At 38.3% G+C, this 18,158-nt stretch overlaps 1 protein-coding gene across 1 annotated transcript in view; it reads right to left on the bottom strand.

Annotated features, from left to right (window-relative positions):
• The window catches only part of BTBD8 (BTB domain containing 8), a 94,650-nt gene that overhangs the window by 60,656 nt on the left and 15,836 nt on the right, over positions 1 to 18,158 (bottom strand). Inside the window, exon 4 of the mRNA XM_060025535.1 lies at positions 12,713 to 12,830. Coding sequence (XP_059881518.1) covers positions 12,713 to 12,830 — 118 coding nt within the window. The remainder of the gene's footprint in view (positions 1 to 12,712; positions 12,831 to 18,158) is intronic.

The following is an 18,158-nucleotide window of genomic DNA, read 5'->3' as shown; positions in this document are numbered from 1 at the left end:
GCACCTCAGATCATCAGGCATTAGATTCTCATAAGGTGTGTGCAACCTAGATCCCTCACATGTGCAGTTCACAGTAGGGTTCGTGCTCCTATGAGAATCTAATGCTGCTGCTGATCTGACAGGAGACGGAACTCAGGCAGTAATGTGAGTGCTGGGGAGCGGTTGTAAATACAGATGAAGCTTCACTCGCTCACTTGCCCGCCGCTCACCTCCTGCTGTGTGGCCCAGTTCCTAATGGGCCATGGACCAATAACAGTCTGTGGCCCAGGGGTTGGGGACCCCTGCTCTAGTTGGTAAAGTTGTTTCCCATGCAGGTATGGATTAACAATTCTGAAACCACTGTACATGAATACTGGAATTGAATGATTAAGTATTAGATGTTGGATGATGACAGCCAGTTTCTCACCGCTATACTGGAAGATTACAGACAAGCAAGGAGGTAAGAGTAGGATGATCAATGTGTTAGTGTGATCAGTGTTGGAGAGCTCATGATGAATTCATTTTTCGCTTAATACAAATAAAGATGGATTCATACAGAAATATTTATAGATATGTGCATATCTGAAGATTAATATATACACATATATTTCCTTGCTCTGTCAGCTGAGAGGATCTAAAAGAACTAGCAACAAGCACACCCAGTGTCCAAACAGTAGTTTTTAATACCATTAGAATAAAAGGAATCAGGGTTCATTAGAGAAATATTTGATTCTAGGACAGATGAGTCTAGAGTATCTTTTAGTGTCAGTAAGTAAGGAAATGCTACACACACACACACACACACACACACACACACACACACACACACACACACACACACACACTGATGGGGGGGGTTGTATGTCAAGAACCAATTGAAGGAGCTCCCATAACTAAACCTGGAACAATTTCAGTAAAAAATAAATAGGCCAAAATGCAAGATAAACCAAATTACAAACCAAAGTACCAAAATGAGCTGAAGTACAAAATATATAGCCATGAGTACATGCTGACATACAGAAATGTTTGAATAAATAAAGAGGGGAGAAAAGACAAATTTCTTGTATAGAAGAATGTCAAATAATTTAGGTAGATACTATCCCCTCAAGAAGGTGGACCATAACTCCCCATACTTTAAGTGTAGGCTATACACGGTGACTTACTTCTAGAGAGTACAGTATAGAACTGGGAGATGGGGGAGAGGGGAGTAACTTTACAGTGAAGAAACCAGACGAAAACTAGTGTAGCCAAGTGATCAAGGTTAACATAAACAGTGATAAGTCATGCTGATTACAGGTACCCTTGAAATGATGTAATAAGAATGGCAGTTTATCTTTGTGAACTTCCTCCCCAAAATTCATAACTCATTTAATCATGTGAAAACCATTAAGTAAACTACAACTGAGGGACATTCTACAAAATACTTGCCCAGGACTCCTCAAACTGTCAAGGTCATCAAAGACAAGGAAAGTCTGAGAAACTATCACAGCCAAGAGAAGCCTAAGGAAACATGACCACTACATGTAATGTGGTATCCTGGATGGGATCCTAGAATAGAAAAAAGACATTAGTCAAAAACTGATGAATTCTGAATAAACTATGGATGTTAGTGAATAATATTGTCTCAATATTGGTTCTTTCATTGTAACAAACGTACTATACTAAGATGCACACATAAGATGTTGATAATAAGGGAACTGGGTGTGGGGGCATATGGGAATTCTCTGTACTCAGTTTTTCTGTAAATTTAAGTGTTCTAAAAATAAAGTATATTAAGAAAAAATTAGGGTTTCTGCTTCCACCCATGAAAGATAACAAGTATGGGACTTGCCTCACCTCCATTAACAAGTAGGAAAGTGAATAAAATATGACATTGAAAAAAAAGGCAGTACAGAACTCTGATCCTTAAGAGAAAGAAAACAAATGAGGCAAGCCCTACAATCATATCACTTTTCTTCCCAGAAACAATTAGATCATGGCACAGGGAAGGTAAACAGAAGCAGAGCCTAGTTGTCTTGCTGAGTTGAGAAGACAAATATGGGAGCTCGGGAAAATGAGTCAGCTGGAATTTACGGGGCACAGTACAATAGAAGAGGAACTCAAGAAAAAGAGCTCCAAAAATTAGAGGAGGGATCCCGTTGAGCCTTCATCTGAACACAATCTGAGCACACATAGGGTAAAACTTCATGAAGCCCAGCAAAGAATAAAGGTCAGGGAGCTATAAGCCTGTTCATACAGGGCAGGAAGATCAAGTTCCTTCTGGCAAGGACTGAATACTGCTCCTAGGTCCCAGAAGGGTCACACCTCAGTAGAAGAGCTATCCACCCTTCAGAGTAAAGGCTACTCTAGAGCCACCCTAAGTTTAAAAACAAATCTCAAAAAGATGAAGATGATCCACAATAACTTAATTGCCTGCTAAAACAAACTTCAACACTTTTAAAAGAGAGACGACAAAATTCAAACACTCAACAGCATACTATTCATAATGTTCTGAATCTAATAAAAAATGATCAGGTATGTGAAGAAGTAGCAAAATATGAACTATAATCAGGAGAAAAATCAGTCAATAGAAATAGACCCAGAAATGAAAGAAATGATGGAGTTAGCAGAAAAAGCAGTTAAAAATGCTATTATACAGGGAGATCAGCTTGGTGCTTTGTGACCGCCTGGAGGGGTGGGATAGGGAGGGTGGGAGGGAGGGAGACGCAAGCGGGAAGAGATATGGGAACATATGTATATATATAACTGATTCATTTTGTTGTGAAGCAGAAACTAACACACCATTGTAAAGCAATTATACTCCAATAAAAAATAAATAAATAAATAAAACAGGAAAAAAAAATGCTATTATAGGGGGCTTCCCTGGTGGCGCAGTGGTTGGGAGTCCGCCTGCCGATGCAGGGGACATGGGTTCATGCCCCGGTCCGGGAAGATCCCACATGCCGCGGAGTGGCTGGGCCCATGAGCCATGGCCGCTGAGCCTGCACGTCCGGAGCCTGCGCTCCGTAACAGGAGAGGCCACAACAGTGAGAGGCCTGCGTACCGCAAAAAAAAAAATGCTATTATAGGGACTTCACTGGTGGCACTGTGGTTAAGAATCTGCCTGCCAATGCAGGGGACACAGGTTTGAGCCCTGGTCCGGAAGATACCACATGCCACAGAGCAAATAAGCCTGTGCACCACAACTACTGAGCCTGCGCTCTACAGCCCGCAAGCCACAACTACTGAGCTCATGTGCCACAACTACAGAAGCCTGCGTGCCTAGAGCCAGTGCTCTGCCACAAGAGAAGCCACTGCAATGAGAAGCCTGTGCTCCACAAAGAAGACTAGCCCCCGCTCCTGCAACTAGAGAAAGCCCACGTGCAGCAATGAAGACCCAACACAGCCCAAAATAAATAAATAAAAAGTAAATAAACAAAATAAGATCTTATTATAGATACACTCAAGGATTTTTAAATAAGTAACATAATGAAGAGATCTTTTTAAAAACCTGACAAAACTTTTAGAGATGAAATATGCAATATCTGAAATGAAAAACAATTCATGAATGGACTAAAAAGATTAGATACTGAAGAAGAAATGATTGGTGTACCTGTGTATATAGCAATACAAATTATCCAAACAAGACATAGGGAGAAAAAATAAACTGGTTAAAAAAAAAAGGAGCTTGGGCTTCCCTGGTGGCGCAGTGGTTGAGAATCCGCCTGCCGATGCAGGGGACACGGGTTCGTGCCCCGGTCCGGGAAGATCCCACATGCCGCGGAGCGGCTGGGCCCGTGAGCCATGGCCGCTGAGCCTGCGCGTCCGGAGCCTATGCTCCGCAGCGGGAGAGGCCACAGCAGTGAGAGGCCCGCGTACCGCAAAAAAAAAAAAAAAAAAAAAAAAAAAAGGAGCTTAAGCGAGCTTGGGACTAACATAACATAATTGGAGTCCCATGTGGAAAGGAGAAAAAGAAGAGGATGGTAAGAAAACTTGAAAAAAATAATAGTTGTAGAATTTCCAAATTTCATAAAAACTACAAACTCACAGGTCCAGGAAGCTCAATAAATCATAAGCAGAATAAACAAAAGCACAAGATATAACCAAATTGCTAAAAACTAATTATAGAGAAAAAAACTGTAAAGCAGCCAAAGAAAAAGGTACATCAAATACTGACATGGAAAGCTAGACATGATCACAGGCTTCTTGTTAGAGACAGCACAGCCAAAAAAACAATGAAATTACATGATTAAAGCACTGAAAGAAATCCAAATCACAAATTTATAATTTTGTATTCAGCAAAAATATCTTTCAAAAATGGAGGCTAAATGAAGACTTTTCTAGACAAAAGCTGAGAAAAGTCATTGCCAGCTGAACTCTATTACAAGAAATTTAAAGAAAGTTCTTTAGGCTGAAGGAAAATTATAACAGATAGAAACCTGGACCTACACCAAAGACTGAAAGTGTCAGAACTGGTAATATAACTAAAGTATAACTTTTTCCCTCATTTTTAAAATTACTTAAAAGATAATTGTTTAAAAAATTAATTACAATTTATAGTGGGGTTTTGAGTATATATAGAAGTGAAATGTATGGCAGCAATAACACAAGAGACAGAAGGGGGAAAATGTCCTAACATCATACATAAAGGTGTATAATATTAATTGAAGGTAAATGGTAGTAACAATGCATATTACAAATCCTAAAGTAACTACTAAAAAAACAAAAACAACACACACACACAATATAGCCAATATGACAATAGTGGAAATAAACTGCATTAAAAAAACTTTTTTCTCGGGCTTCCCTGGTGGCACAGTGGTTGAGAGTCTGCCTGCCGATGCAGGGGACACGGGTTCATGCCCCCGGTCTGGGAGGATCCCACATGCCACGGAGCGGCTGGGCCTGTGAGCCATGGCCGCTGAGCCTGCGCGTCCGGAGCCTGTGCTCCGCAACGGAAGAAGCCACAACAGTGAGAGGCCCGCGTACCGCAAAAAAAAAAATTTTTTTTTCTCAATTAATACAAAGAAAAGAGGAAAAAGAAAACAAAGAAAAAATGAAAACAAATAGTAGCCTTAAATTCCAACACATTAATACCTATATTACCATAAATAATCTAGATTCTCCAATTAAAAGGCGAGATTATGAGACCAGATAATAAAAGAGCAAGACATAACTATAGCTGTCTACAAAAAATTAATTTTAAACCCATTTAAAATACAAAGACACAGAGAGGCTAAAGGTAAAAGGATGAAAAAACATATACCATCTAAATGCTAATCATAAGAAAGCTGGAGTGGGATGCTAACTAGACTTATTGTGATGATCAGTTCATTATGTTAAACACCTGAAACTAATACAATGCTATATATCAATTATACCTCAATTTTTAAAAAAGAAAGCAAGCTGGCGTGGCCCTATTAACATCAGACAAAAGACTTCACAACAGGAATATTACTTGGGGTAAAGACTAATATTTCATAATGAAAAAGGGGTCAATTCATCAAGAGGAAATAACAATCCTAAATGTGTGTGTACCAAATAACAAACCTTCAAAATATATGAAGCAAAACTGATAGAACTGAAGGGGGAAGTTGATAAATTTACAATTATATTAGAGACATCAACATTCTTCTCAGTAATTAACAGAACAAGTAGACAAAAAGTCAGTTAAGGATATGGAAGACTTGAACTAAACATGCTAAACAGCATGTTTAAACTAAGCAGCATGCTAGCCGTTCCCATCTAAATAAGACAAAAAGCATCTGAGGCTTAAACAATTACCCTGCCCTTAAGACAGAAACTTAGGAAACATTCCCATTTAATTCAGATACAAGCCTAAGTTTAAAAAATTATGCTGTAGATAGCATGGTGTATTAAAAGTCTTCACCAGATTTTTCATTTTCCAACACATCAAAATTTTTTTCTCTTTTTGACTAAATTTAATCTCAACTGACAAGGCTGCTTCTGACTCTGTAGAGATGCCCTAATTTCCCCCTTGCTCTTGCTTTAGAGTACATTGCTATTCAATACTTCCTGATTTTAGCTGAACTGGATTCACTACTCCAGGCAGAATAATGGCCTGGATTACTCAGAGAAGCTCTAAATAAAGAATTTCTCACTAGGACTATTTTTTTAAGTACTCTTTCTCCAAGAATATATTTTTTTCCTTTTAGTTCAACATAACTGAATAAAGGTTAAACCCAGAACAGTGAATGCAAACTTTCTGGTGCTGTCACCATTACCCATTACACTTTGCAAATATTTTAGAGAACATAAACTTTAAAAATGGTAAGTTAGCTTTCTCTTGAGACATCCATTTTGACATACATTGACTACAGCTTTCATAGGATTAGCCTTTCCTAAGTTAAAAAATGATTTGTGAAGTGTAATGGATGCCCTGTTATCCAGTACAATGAGGACTGATGGTTGTTTGGTTAATCTAAAAATTAGAAGAGAATTTTTTAAATGATTTGTCTATATCATAATCATCTTATTCTAACTTAAAAAATAACTATGTATTCATTCACAAATCTTTGACCATACAAGGCCAATCTTTATTTTTTTATTGTGGGTTTGCTGATTGGAGCCTCCTATTTCTTGCAAAAACTATATATACCCATATACCCTGTCTATGATTTTTAGTTCAAACTTCTCTGAAGTGAAGAAATTTAAAAATTTTATGAAGCAATCTGAAGTATAGAATAATTTAAGACTTTTATAATTTCCCCTCAAACTTTTATATTGTTTCATCTAAACTGAACTCAATAGCAATTTTACTTTATTTTTTAATTTATCTTTTATTTTTTGGTCATGCCACGTGGCATGCGGCATCCCGGCTGCCCGATCAGGGATCGAGCCTGTGCCCCCTGCATTGGACGTGTGGAGTCTTAACCACTGGACTGCCAGGGAAGTCCCTGAATTCAACAGCAATTTTAAAAGTGCCTCTCCCGAGATGAGTCTGGGGGTGAATGGATACATGTATATGTATGGCTGAGTTGCTTTGTTGTGCACCTGAAACTATCACAACATTGTTTATCGGCTATACTCCAATATAAAATAAAAAGTTAAATAAAATGCTCAAAAAAAAGTGCCCCTCCCTTATTAATCTTTCTAAAACATTCACTTTAGTTTTCATTGTAACAACAAATTCTTTTCATACATCATGTATCATTGGTTTATATGATATGTCATTAAGTCATGTTATCAAAACAAGAAATTCAAATGGCATCAAACAGGTTTGGGAATAACCCCAAGTGACTCAGGAGACACAAACTCAATAAAAGGAATGGAAATGTTGTAGGTATACTAGAGAATGACATCCTAGCCTTGAGAGTTCTGCCTAACATGTCAGCATGCTCTACAGAGAACAGCTGAAGAGTACATTTAGTCACGTTCAGTTAAGGAGTTTCTACTCTAGATGACTTGTTTCCTTTTAGGCGCTCAGTACCTTTGGCTTTGGTTCCCCATTGCAACCTCCCTCAAAGGCCCATGGTACCAAAGAATCTCACCTCTTTTCTCTCTATTGTTCCCACATCTAATTTATTATTTTAAACCTTTTAAGTGGACAGGGTTGACCATTTATCATTAATAAAGTAATTAGTATTAAGACGTTCATAACCCACTTTATTGCATGGGAATCTGGAATTTTATTACAATTACTTCATAAAGCTTCTTGGCGGGAGGGGGAAGGGTGAGCTGTGACAGGGCGAGAGAGAGTCATGGACATATACACACTAACAAACGTAGTAAGGTAGATAGCTAGTGGGAAGCAGCCGCATGGCACAGGGATATTGGCTCGGTGCTTTGTGACAGCCTGGAGGGGTGGGATAGGGAGGGTGGGAGGGAGGGAGACGCAAGAGGGAAGACATATGGGAACATATGTATATGTATAACTGATTCACTTTGTTATAAAGCAGAAACTAACACACCATTGTAAAGCAATTATACCCCAATAAAGATGTTAAAAAAATAAAAAAATAAAATAAATCTTTCAATTGAAAAGAGGCATTATATTTCCATTAGATCCTATTTTCCATATGTCTGTTTTTCCAGTCAATAATTTCATCTAATTTTAGTTAAAAAAAAAAAAAATAGCTTCTTGGCAATCCTAGTAAGATAGGGAACAGCAAACTTTTTCTGCAAAGGGCCAGATAGTAAACATCAATATAAATATATTAGGCTTTTCAGGTCCCTGTTGCATATTCTTGTTTTTTTGTTGTAGTTGTTGTTTTATACAAAAAGAAGCCACTGACCGGCTTTGGGTTGGGTCATAGTTTGCCAACCTCCACTCTAAGATAAGGTAGAAAAAGCAACAATGTGCCTCCCTCCCAGATATCTAATATATACTTATAGAAACTAATATTTACTGAATGCTTCCAATGTGCCACAGAACCATGCTAAGTGCTTTATGTACATTATCGGATTCAATCCTCACAGCCATCCTATGCTACAATTACTATCATTATTTCTTTTACAGATAAAGAATTTGAGACTTGGAGAGATTAAGTAACTTCTCAATAATTATTAAATGGTACAATCAGAATCTACACCCAGAAAGACTGACTTCTGAATTACTAAACTGTATACTTCTGAAAAAGTTTTCAGCTGATGGACTCAAGAATATATAGCTAATTAGTCATGTGACACAGACTAGGACATTGATCTCCTGACTCAGTGCTGATTTACTAAATATTCAGAGAAATCTACATTTTAAAGGGAGATTTGACAGCATTTTAACCCCATGAATGAATGTCTGATGTTATAATATCAGGCACTGAAAAAAAAAAGGTATTCTGGAAGGGATATAGGATCTTAAGTGTTACAAAGCTAAAATTAGGAATCACTGCCCTGCTTTTTCAATAAAGCAGCACAAGAGACTTTTTTTTTTTTTTTTTTTTTTCGGTACGCGGGCCTCTCCCGTTGCGGAGCACAGGCTCCGGACGCGCAGGCTCAGCGGCCATGGCTCACGGGCCCAGCTGCTCCGCGGCATGTGGGATCCTCCCGGACCGGGCACAAACCCGTGCCCCCTGCATCGGCAGGCGGACTCTCAACCACTGCGCCACCAGGGAAGCCCAAGAGAATCTTAATTATGGAATACTGAAGTGCAACAAATAAATTAGTTTAAAAATATAGCAGATTCAATTTCACTCAGAAAACATTAGAATAATAATTAACACAATGAAATGGGAGATCAGCAGTGGAGTGGATAAGGTAGGTACTTAGAGGTAGGCTAAAGATGACAGGAGGAAATAAAAATAGAGAGAAATGCCCAATATACAGATGGTATTCATCTGGTGATTGACAGCAATTCAGGAAAGAACGTAATGTTATGTAATGTTACAGAGATCCACAACAGGAGTAATGTGTTGTAGTACTCCAGGAAGCAATACTCAGAAAAGTAGTAACATAATTAACAAATGGGATCCATGAACTCTAATGGGTCCTTTTATTATAACCTCTCTTCCACCAAATAAAAAGAGCTCTCTTTGTTTCTCCTTTGAGAAGAAGTATTGGAGATAAGAAAGGACAAAGATGTGGGAAGGGTGGAGAAGTTATGCTTTGGAGAGGGAAAGGCCTGTGTAGAGGCAGAACAGTGTAGTAAATGTGACTTTCCTGGAGGCCCACTGCTATCCCTTTCCTCCTTGGATTGGGGGGAAATGCAAGTGATTCAAATCACCTTTCTCTCCTTGTGGCACGTAAGTAAAGGACATACAGACTGTTGCTACCATCTACACAAAATCTCGTATCAAAGGCCTATTACCTGGACGATGATAGCAAACACTTATATGGTACTTACAATGTGCTAGGCACTGTTCAAAGTACGTAAATGCTTTTAGTAATTTAACACTCATAATAACCCTATAAGATGAGTATTATTATAATCTCCATCGTTGATGAGGATGCTGAAACACAGAATGGTTACATGACTTCTCCAAATTCATACAGCTAAAGATGGTAGAGCTGGAATTCAAACCCAGGCAGACAGGCTCCATACATAGTTCACATACTCTTAACTACTCAGTTATAAATTATTTCTTTGGCTTAGTTGTAGCACCACAAGCAAGTGATTGTCATCAGATTGTCCGGCAGCACATAAAGGGCTCCAGGTATTGGGCTGCAGATCAAGGGAAAGGCTGGACAGAGCAACTAGCAACTGGAGACATAATCTTGGAAGAACTGGGATACCAGGGATGTTTTTGAAGAAGGAGCTTGAGCATAAGAGAAAGACAGTGACTCAATAAAAGAAACTATCTCTTTACCATACCAGTTTGGACATTAAACTAGCAAACTAAACTCTTCTAAAATTTGAGACCTAAATTGAATGTAATTCTGCCCATAAATCCTGGTCTTTGTGAGTACTTGCATTGATCATTAAATATATGAGTACATATAATTAAAGCAGTCATTTTACAAACGGATTTTTAGCTATACCACTAGGATAAATGCTGACATTAATTATCTAGAACAAGAAATAATTGAGAAAGTTCTGTTGCTGGGCTTTAGATTATATTACATGATACAAGCATACACTGGAGATATTGAGGGTTCAGCTCCAGACCACCACAATAAAGCAAGTCACACTAATCTTTTGGTTTCCTAGTGCATATAAAAGTCACATTTACACTATACTGTAGTCTAGTAAGTGTGCAACAGCATTATGTATATACCTTAATTTAAAAATATTTTATTGCTAAAAAATGTTACCCATCATCTGAACCTTCGGTGAGTTGTAGTAGTAACATCAAAGATCACTGATCACAGAACACCATAACAAATATTATAATAATGAAAAAAGTCTGCAATATTGTGAGAACTACTAAACTGTGACACAGAGACATGAAGCGAGCCAATGCTTTTGGGAAAAAAATGGTGCTGACAGACTTGCTCGATGCAGAATTGCCAGAAGCTTACAATTTGTAAAAAACGCAATTATCTGTGAAGAGCCATAAAGGAAAACGAGGTACGCCTGTGTTTTCTGAACTACTGACATAATATTCTTTGAACTGAAAAATAAAGTAAATATGTACAAAGAGATGTTTACGTTTGGAATAGGAAGGTAATCTTGGGATTTAGAATTTGCCATTTTTACTCACATAAGGGCACTAACAACAAAGCACGAAAACTTAAGCCAGATCTTCCTGAAACACATTCTCAGGAAATTGCCTTTCTAGTTAACATAAATTTATTTTTTATTGCTAGGTGAACAAAATAAGCCAGAAATGTGGGCAAGAGCTGTCCTAAAATACAAACCTAATATTCTAGATCCAGCTCTTAAACAGTCCACTGTCGGGCAGTACACAGGGAGAAGACAAATACAGACACTGTTTGAGGACATACTGCAAATCATCACAGCGTCCTGCTTTCCCTGTATGACAACAATAGCCTTAGGGCTCCATAGGTAGAATTTTGCTAGGATGCCCATATGGTTTCAAGAAAAATCTGGCACAAAATAAAATCAAAGTAAATTAATTCTAAAAATAAAATTGTGCTGTCCCCCTACCCCAACCAAAAAGAAAGGCATGCGTGTGCACACACACACCACTTGGGAATTTGTATATTCCCAAATATGAGAAATACATATCCATGATATGGAAAATATATGAATAAATCTGTATCACACTCTGTATTTTACTATATATAATGCAGATTTCATAAAAAATAGGAAAATGTGTATATATATTTACAAAACCTATGTTCCCAGAAAGAAAAGTTCAAATTCTGAATGGTAGTCTAATGGAAACTGGCAATCCTAGAGTTTAGCAATGTACTACAGTCATTTAACTGGCAAAACCAGTATGATTTCTGAGAGTACAAACATCACTACTATTTGGCTTGGTGGACTTCTGTAATCTAAACTCACTGCTAATTTCATTAAGGGCTGTGTACCCTTGAACCTACAACACTGCTTCTTGCATCTGCAAAAATAGTCTGGTTCTTCCTCTTCTGCAGCACCAGAATAACTTAACATTCTATTTTGAAACACAAAGAGATAGGGAGGAGAACTCTGGGTTCCTCAGCTTTCTGGTTCCAATTCTAGTCTGTTATGAGGCCAGCTGTACCTCTTTCCCTTGAGTTCCAAGAAAAAAACCTGTATTTTTATTAACATCTTTTCTTTCTTTAAGCAGATTTTAGTTACTTACCAAAAGAAGAGTCTAACCAAAACAGGCAGCAGGCTTTAATTTAAACTCTAAAAGCCTGGAATGTCTAAGCAACCCAACTCTACAGCAGAAAAATAATTTTTTAAAAGTACACTGAAATATTAAACCTCCTAATCCATGCTGTTCAGGAGAATTGGCTATTTTGAATCAAAGGCTTTGAGCCAGAATGAATTCAGAGAAAATACATGTCATTCATGTAGAAATAATCATTTTCAATAGCATAATGCCTGTGAAATTAAAAATTGCATTTAATTACATTTTCTGTGACAGTGGCTTTCAAACCTATTTTAGGTAACAGTATATTTTCTTCTAATAAAATCTTCCGTTCATGCCCAATGCACAGCACAGATCTTCTCTAGCTGAGCATGTGCACATGTCTGGGTAGGGTCACCTGTGCATGTGTGAATGTGCAGATAGAAAATCCTGCCTAATGTCCAAACTCCTCCCCTGTCAGAGACCTCCTGAGACATCACCATGGAACCCCTGTACCCTATGTGAATCAGCTTGAAAACCACCGTGCTAGAAAAAGATAGCTACCCTTTTACACTTTACTGTCACAACCAAGACACCAAATTAATCACATGCCTATTTACCTGTGAGCTTTAAAACTTTTTCCATCAACATAAATATCAATATCTGGGCAACACTGTTTCACATAAAGCTTCAATAAATCTTCTCCTAATTCAGATGCAGGTTCCAAGTCATAAATATCTTTAAAAGAGAAAAACAAGACTAAAAAAATAGTTTCTTTAATAGTATATATATTCCAAAATTTTGTATTCTAATACTAGCAAAATGTTTTTCCACAGTTATCTCAATTAGCTACTGAAAGAGAGTAACAGTGACTGAAACATTTAAGTGGTAAATTCAAAGTAAAATGAAACTTTAAAATCATCTATCCTTTCTGCTCTGAAATATATATTTCTATTTAAATATAGATATACCTTTAAATATAGATACACATTTAAACATAGGTGATATTGTTACAAAATTATATACCAAAACTGAAGCCACTTCATGAACAGCTGACTTAGAAAATTTTCCAATTTTGATATTCTTTTTCACCACTTAATTTTTTCCTGTTCCTGTTCATGGATTTATGGCTAGGATAATCTGTGAACCAATAGAATTTCAACTAAAATCAATGGGATTTATAGGACACTTACTATGAGTTTAGTACTGTACATAGTATGGAGAGGTATAGAAAATAAACACTTTAAGAACTAGCTCTACTTCAAAGGATTCACTTTAGGCAGTGGGAAGTGAAATATAGAACATGTACATATATATAAAAAAAGAAAAATACTAAATTGTATACTATAGCTTTGTCAGTTCAGAAATTTTTGTTAGTACACCTGGTGAGGATGGATCACCAAGAACATATTCCCACTAACCAATTTACAAATGTATACATTTATAAACCAGAATGCCAATACTGACTCTACTATCAAAAGAAATCCAGAATCCAACCACTACTCAATATCTCCACTGCTACCACTGTAAACAGATAAGTTAGGGGGTCCCCGGAGAAAGAGAACCATGAATGGCTTTCTTGACACAAGAGAACCCATTTTGGCCTAAGCCATTTTGTGATCTAGGCCTAGCCGCAATGCTTGCCCTTGAACAGGTAATTAATGATCTTAAGGGAGGGGATGCAGAGACAAGGGCCGAGCAGCCAAGAAACAATGGTGCAGCCTTGGAGCAGGAACAATATCTTTTGAGCTCCTTATAGAACTAAAACTCCCAATAGATGGAAGATGAAGCAATCCTCATTCCAGAGAGAAGGTCATGGTTTGATAGCCTTGAGAACCAGAGAAGCTTATATGGAGACCACCTGAAGCCAGATTAAAGGAGTGCAGGCCCTGCACACACCCTAATTTTATGAGCAACCTCACCCTTGAACTGTTGCTATAAAACTCTCATCAAATTTTCCCAGGTTGGGACACACAGTTTTTGAGGGGCAGGAGCCCGCTGTGTCCCCCTTTGCCTGGCAAAACAATAAAGCTGTTCTTTTCTACTTCACCCAAAACTCTGTCTCCAAGATTTGATTCGGCACTGGTGCACAGAGGCCAAGTTTTTGGCATCACCATTCCAGTTCAAAACAATACGGTTCTCTCCATTTTTTTTAAGAGTAAAAGCCAAAGTCTTACAATGGCTTATCAAGCCCCACATCTGGCTCCTCACTACCTCTCTAATCTCATTGTCTACTCTTTTGCTTATTTCCATACTGAACTCTCTCTCATTCCTCCAAATGGCAAGTTATGTTCCCATGTTAGGATATTTCTACTGCCATTTCTTTTGCCTTGACCACTCATCTCCCAGATATCCACTTGGCTAACTTCCTTACTGGATTCAAATCTTTGTTTAAACATCACCTTTTAATCAAGGCTGACTCTGACCACCCATTTAAAATTGCAACTCCCATCACTAGTACTTCCAATCCTCCTTCCTCTGTCCTATTTTTTCTATAGCATGTCACCTTCTAACTTCTTTACTACATTATTGTCTATCTCCACCCCCACCGTACCTTCTCTAACTGGAATCTAAGCTCCAAAAGAGCTGGAAGTCCACTTTAGTCATTGAAGTATCCCTTAGACCTAGAATAGTCCTAACACATAGATCCTCAATAAATATTTGTTGAATAAATTAATGTATCAAATACTACATAAAAAGATTTCTGAAGAAAAAACATAAAACTCCAACCAGAATAAAGCAGGGGAAGGAGGCAGATCCTACCACTTCCAGATATTCCTATAGAAGACTTAAAGCACATAAATTTGTGGGAGATGTTGAAGGAATAGTCTTCATTTCGATGATTCAAAGATCAGAGTATAATTTTTGACCCAAAGGGAAAATCTAGAAACTTTTCAAAAGAAAACCAAGCTAATTTGATAGATGATTACCTATCTCAACTCTCAATTATGTACTCAAATAGCCCCCTGAACTTGATACATCACAGTGGGGTATAATAAAAATATATATTTGGTCTTTCTCCCCCATTCCTGGCACAGAGCTTAACACTCTTGAAATTTCCTAAATTATAGGAATGTCTTACTTGAGTTTATGCTAATGAGGCGATTCAGGGTAGGGTTCCTAAATAGCTTCAGGATGGGGGCTGGTCACCAGAAAGGACAAATATGTGATTAAAGAGTGGGAATTATCAGTGTTCCCCCCCATATCCAGGGAGGGAAAGGGGGCTATAGATTGAATTATAAAATTTCTTGAATAAGATTCAGGGAGCTACTGGGTTGGTGAACACACTGACTTGTTGGAAATATAACAGGGAAGAACCAAATCTGACTACATATTGGATGTTTTTTGACTTTAACCCTTGCTTCCCACGCTTTTGTTCACTAAAAGGATACTGTCTATACATAATGGCCTGCCTAAGGGAACCCTGCCCCTCTGCCTGAATGTTAAACCAAAGTGCCTTTGTTCAGGGAAACATCCGGACCCTGTCCACCCCGTGGATGGCTGCAAAAAAGAAGAAATTAACACATCCCCTCCCTGAGGCTGGCCATTCCAGGGGATATTTGCAAAACTTCTGGCCTTTTTACTTTACTTCCTCATCTCCTCCCCCTCTCTGTGCTATAAAAGAAACTGGCATCCAAACCCCGATAAGATGGTTATTTTGAGACTTTAGTATGCCATCTTCCCGGTCTGCCAGCTTTCCGAATAAAGTCATATTCCTTGCCTCAACACCTCGTCTCTGATTTATTGGCTTGTCATGCGGCGAGCCGAGCGAGCTTGGACTTGGTAACAGAAAGATGGCGCACCCTGAGGGGGCATGGAATTTGTTCTGTATACTGTCCTTGCCCACCCCACCCCATATCTCACCCTATGCATCTTTTTCATTTCGCTGTTCCTAAATTATATCTTTTACGATAAACACATAAACGTAAGAGAAATGTGTTCCTGAGTTCTGTGAGTCATTCTAGCAAATTATTGAACCTTGGAGGAGGATGGTCATGGGAACTCCTGAATTTGTAGTCACTGGGCACAAGCCCGGGTAGTAAAAAGCGCCAGAATATGTCACCCCGAAACATGCCACTTTGGCATGAGGATTATTTTGAGCTAAAGGTACTTGAGAAGGAGCAGATGCAGGAAAAGCTATTTACATCCCCCTAACTGCCTAAAAATAAAAGTACAAATTTTCCCTTTTGTAAAGGAAATTTCCATTTGTAAAGATATCTCCTTACTATTCTCATCACTTGACTCTTATTTGCATAACAAGACAATCCTTATTCACCATACATTTTCTCCCCTCATTTTCCCATAACTTGCCTCCACCACCTAGTAGCCCAAAAGTCCTTTCTTTCATTTAGCCTAAAATGATATATAAGCCTCAATCATCCGGCCACCTTCTTGAATCTCCTTTCTTTGTGAAACTCCCGGTACAAAAGAAAGTAATGAAAACCATTTTTCCCCCTTGTGTTAATCTGTCTTACTTCAGTTAAATTCGTAGGCCAGTCACAGGACCTAAGAGGGTAGAAAGAACTCTTTTCTCCCCTACAGTAGCCTAAGCACTCCACTTGTGTTGAAGTGGGGGCAATATTGTAGGACTAAGTCCTTAACCTGTGGGGTCTGTGCTAACTCTGGATAGTTAACTGTTAGAATTGAACTGTTGCATGCCCATTTGGTGCTAGGAGAATTGGTATGTGGAAAAAACCACACACATTTGGTGTCAGAAGTGGTACCCAGAAAAACAAAAACAAAAACACAATCACAGAAACCCAAAACTGTTCCACAACCTGAAGTCATCATTCCACTCTATCTTAAATTTGCTCTGTTCATACTCCTTAAGCCTGCAAAATAGTACCACCTAAACTCCTTAAAATAGGTTATGAGTAAGGTGACCACATCTTTTGGTTTGCCTGGGGCAGTCCAATTAATGCCTCTTGCCCCAGAATAATTATCAACAGCAATAATAATTTTTCATCTTTCACTCTCTCAAAAGAATCCTAGTTTGGACCATAGACTATAAAGTCATCCTTTATAGAAGGCTTTCATTATCTGGCTTTTGCTTATATATCCAGGTTCATCCCTTACTTTGACCATTCCTGTCCCCTACTCTACCCTACACCCACAACAAACCATTTCTGGTTTTCCAAATTTGCTATGTGCCTGGTTCTCTTTGCCTCCAGGCATGTTGTTTCCTTTGCCTGGAACACTTCTCCCCTAAACTCTTTATGCCTGGTTAACTTCTGCTTTTTCCTTCAGGATTCAATTCAGATATCACTCCCTCCATGTAGCTTTCTCTGAAGGCCTAAGCCTAGGTTACATGTGCCCTATATATGTCCTTATCACACTTGGTACGTAACTTACCTGACTGTACCTCCTACTAAACTGCAGAATAGGAACACTATCTGTTTTGTTCACTATCAAATCTTCAAAACTGGCACAAAGTTGATACTCAATGTAATGATTAGAATAGCATCTCAGGAATAAACAGCAAGTGCAAAAGAACAGAAGTGGCAAAATATACTTCCTTAGGAGGAAATGCCAAGTAAGTCAGTAAGAATAGAGCTCAGGGGGTACGAGGGGTTGTGAAGACAGGAGGTAGTAGCGTTCTAGGCAGGAGTCAGTTCCCAACATCCCCTTGCACCATGGGAAAGAAGCTGGGATTTATATTAAGGCTGTGTGAGACTACTGCAGGATTTTAATAAGGGAAGTGCCATGACCACACTTGCAATTGATGGACGTTGTTCTGTACAATAGAGATGGAGGGTGGCACAACAAGAGGCCTGGTGACCAGCTGGGGTTCAAATTCTCAAGGAAAATAGCAAATTCCTGAAATAAAGAAATGGCAGGAGGGTAAAGAAGAGAAGTATTTAAGAATATTTAGGAGACAAATCAACAGACATGATCATGAATCGAAGGAAGGGTAAAAGAGTAACTGAGGAGAAAGATGGTAATATAATTCACACTGATACAGTATTTAAGAAAAGAGCAGGTTGAGAAAGCAGATGATTAGGTCAGTTTGACACAAGTTAAATTTTGAGATATTTAAGGTATATTTAGACAGATATGTCTAGTCAG

The sequence above is a fragment of the Delphinus delphis genome, chromosome 1 (assembly GCF_949987515.2).
Source record: "Delphinus delphis chromosome 1, mDelDel1.2, whole genome shotgun sequence".
In the NCBI taxonomy this organism is placed as follows: Eukaryota; Metazoa; Chordata; class Mammalia; order Artiodactyla; family Delphinidae; genus Delphinus; species Delphinus delphis.
This window is presented reverse-complemented; position numbering and strand designations above follow the sequence as displayed.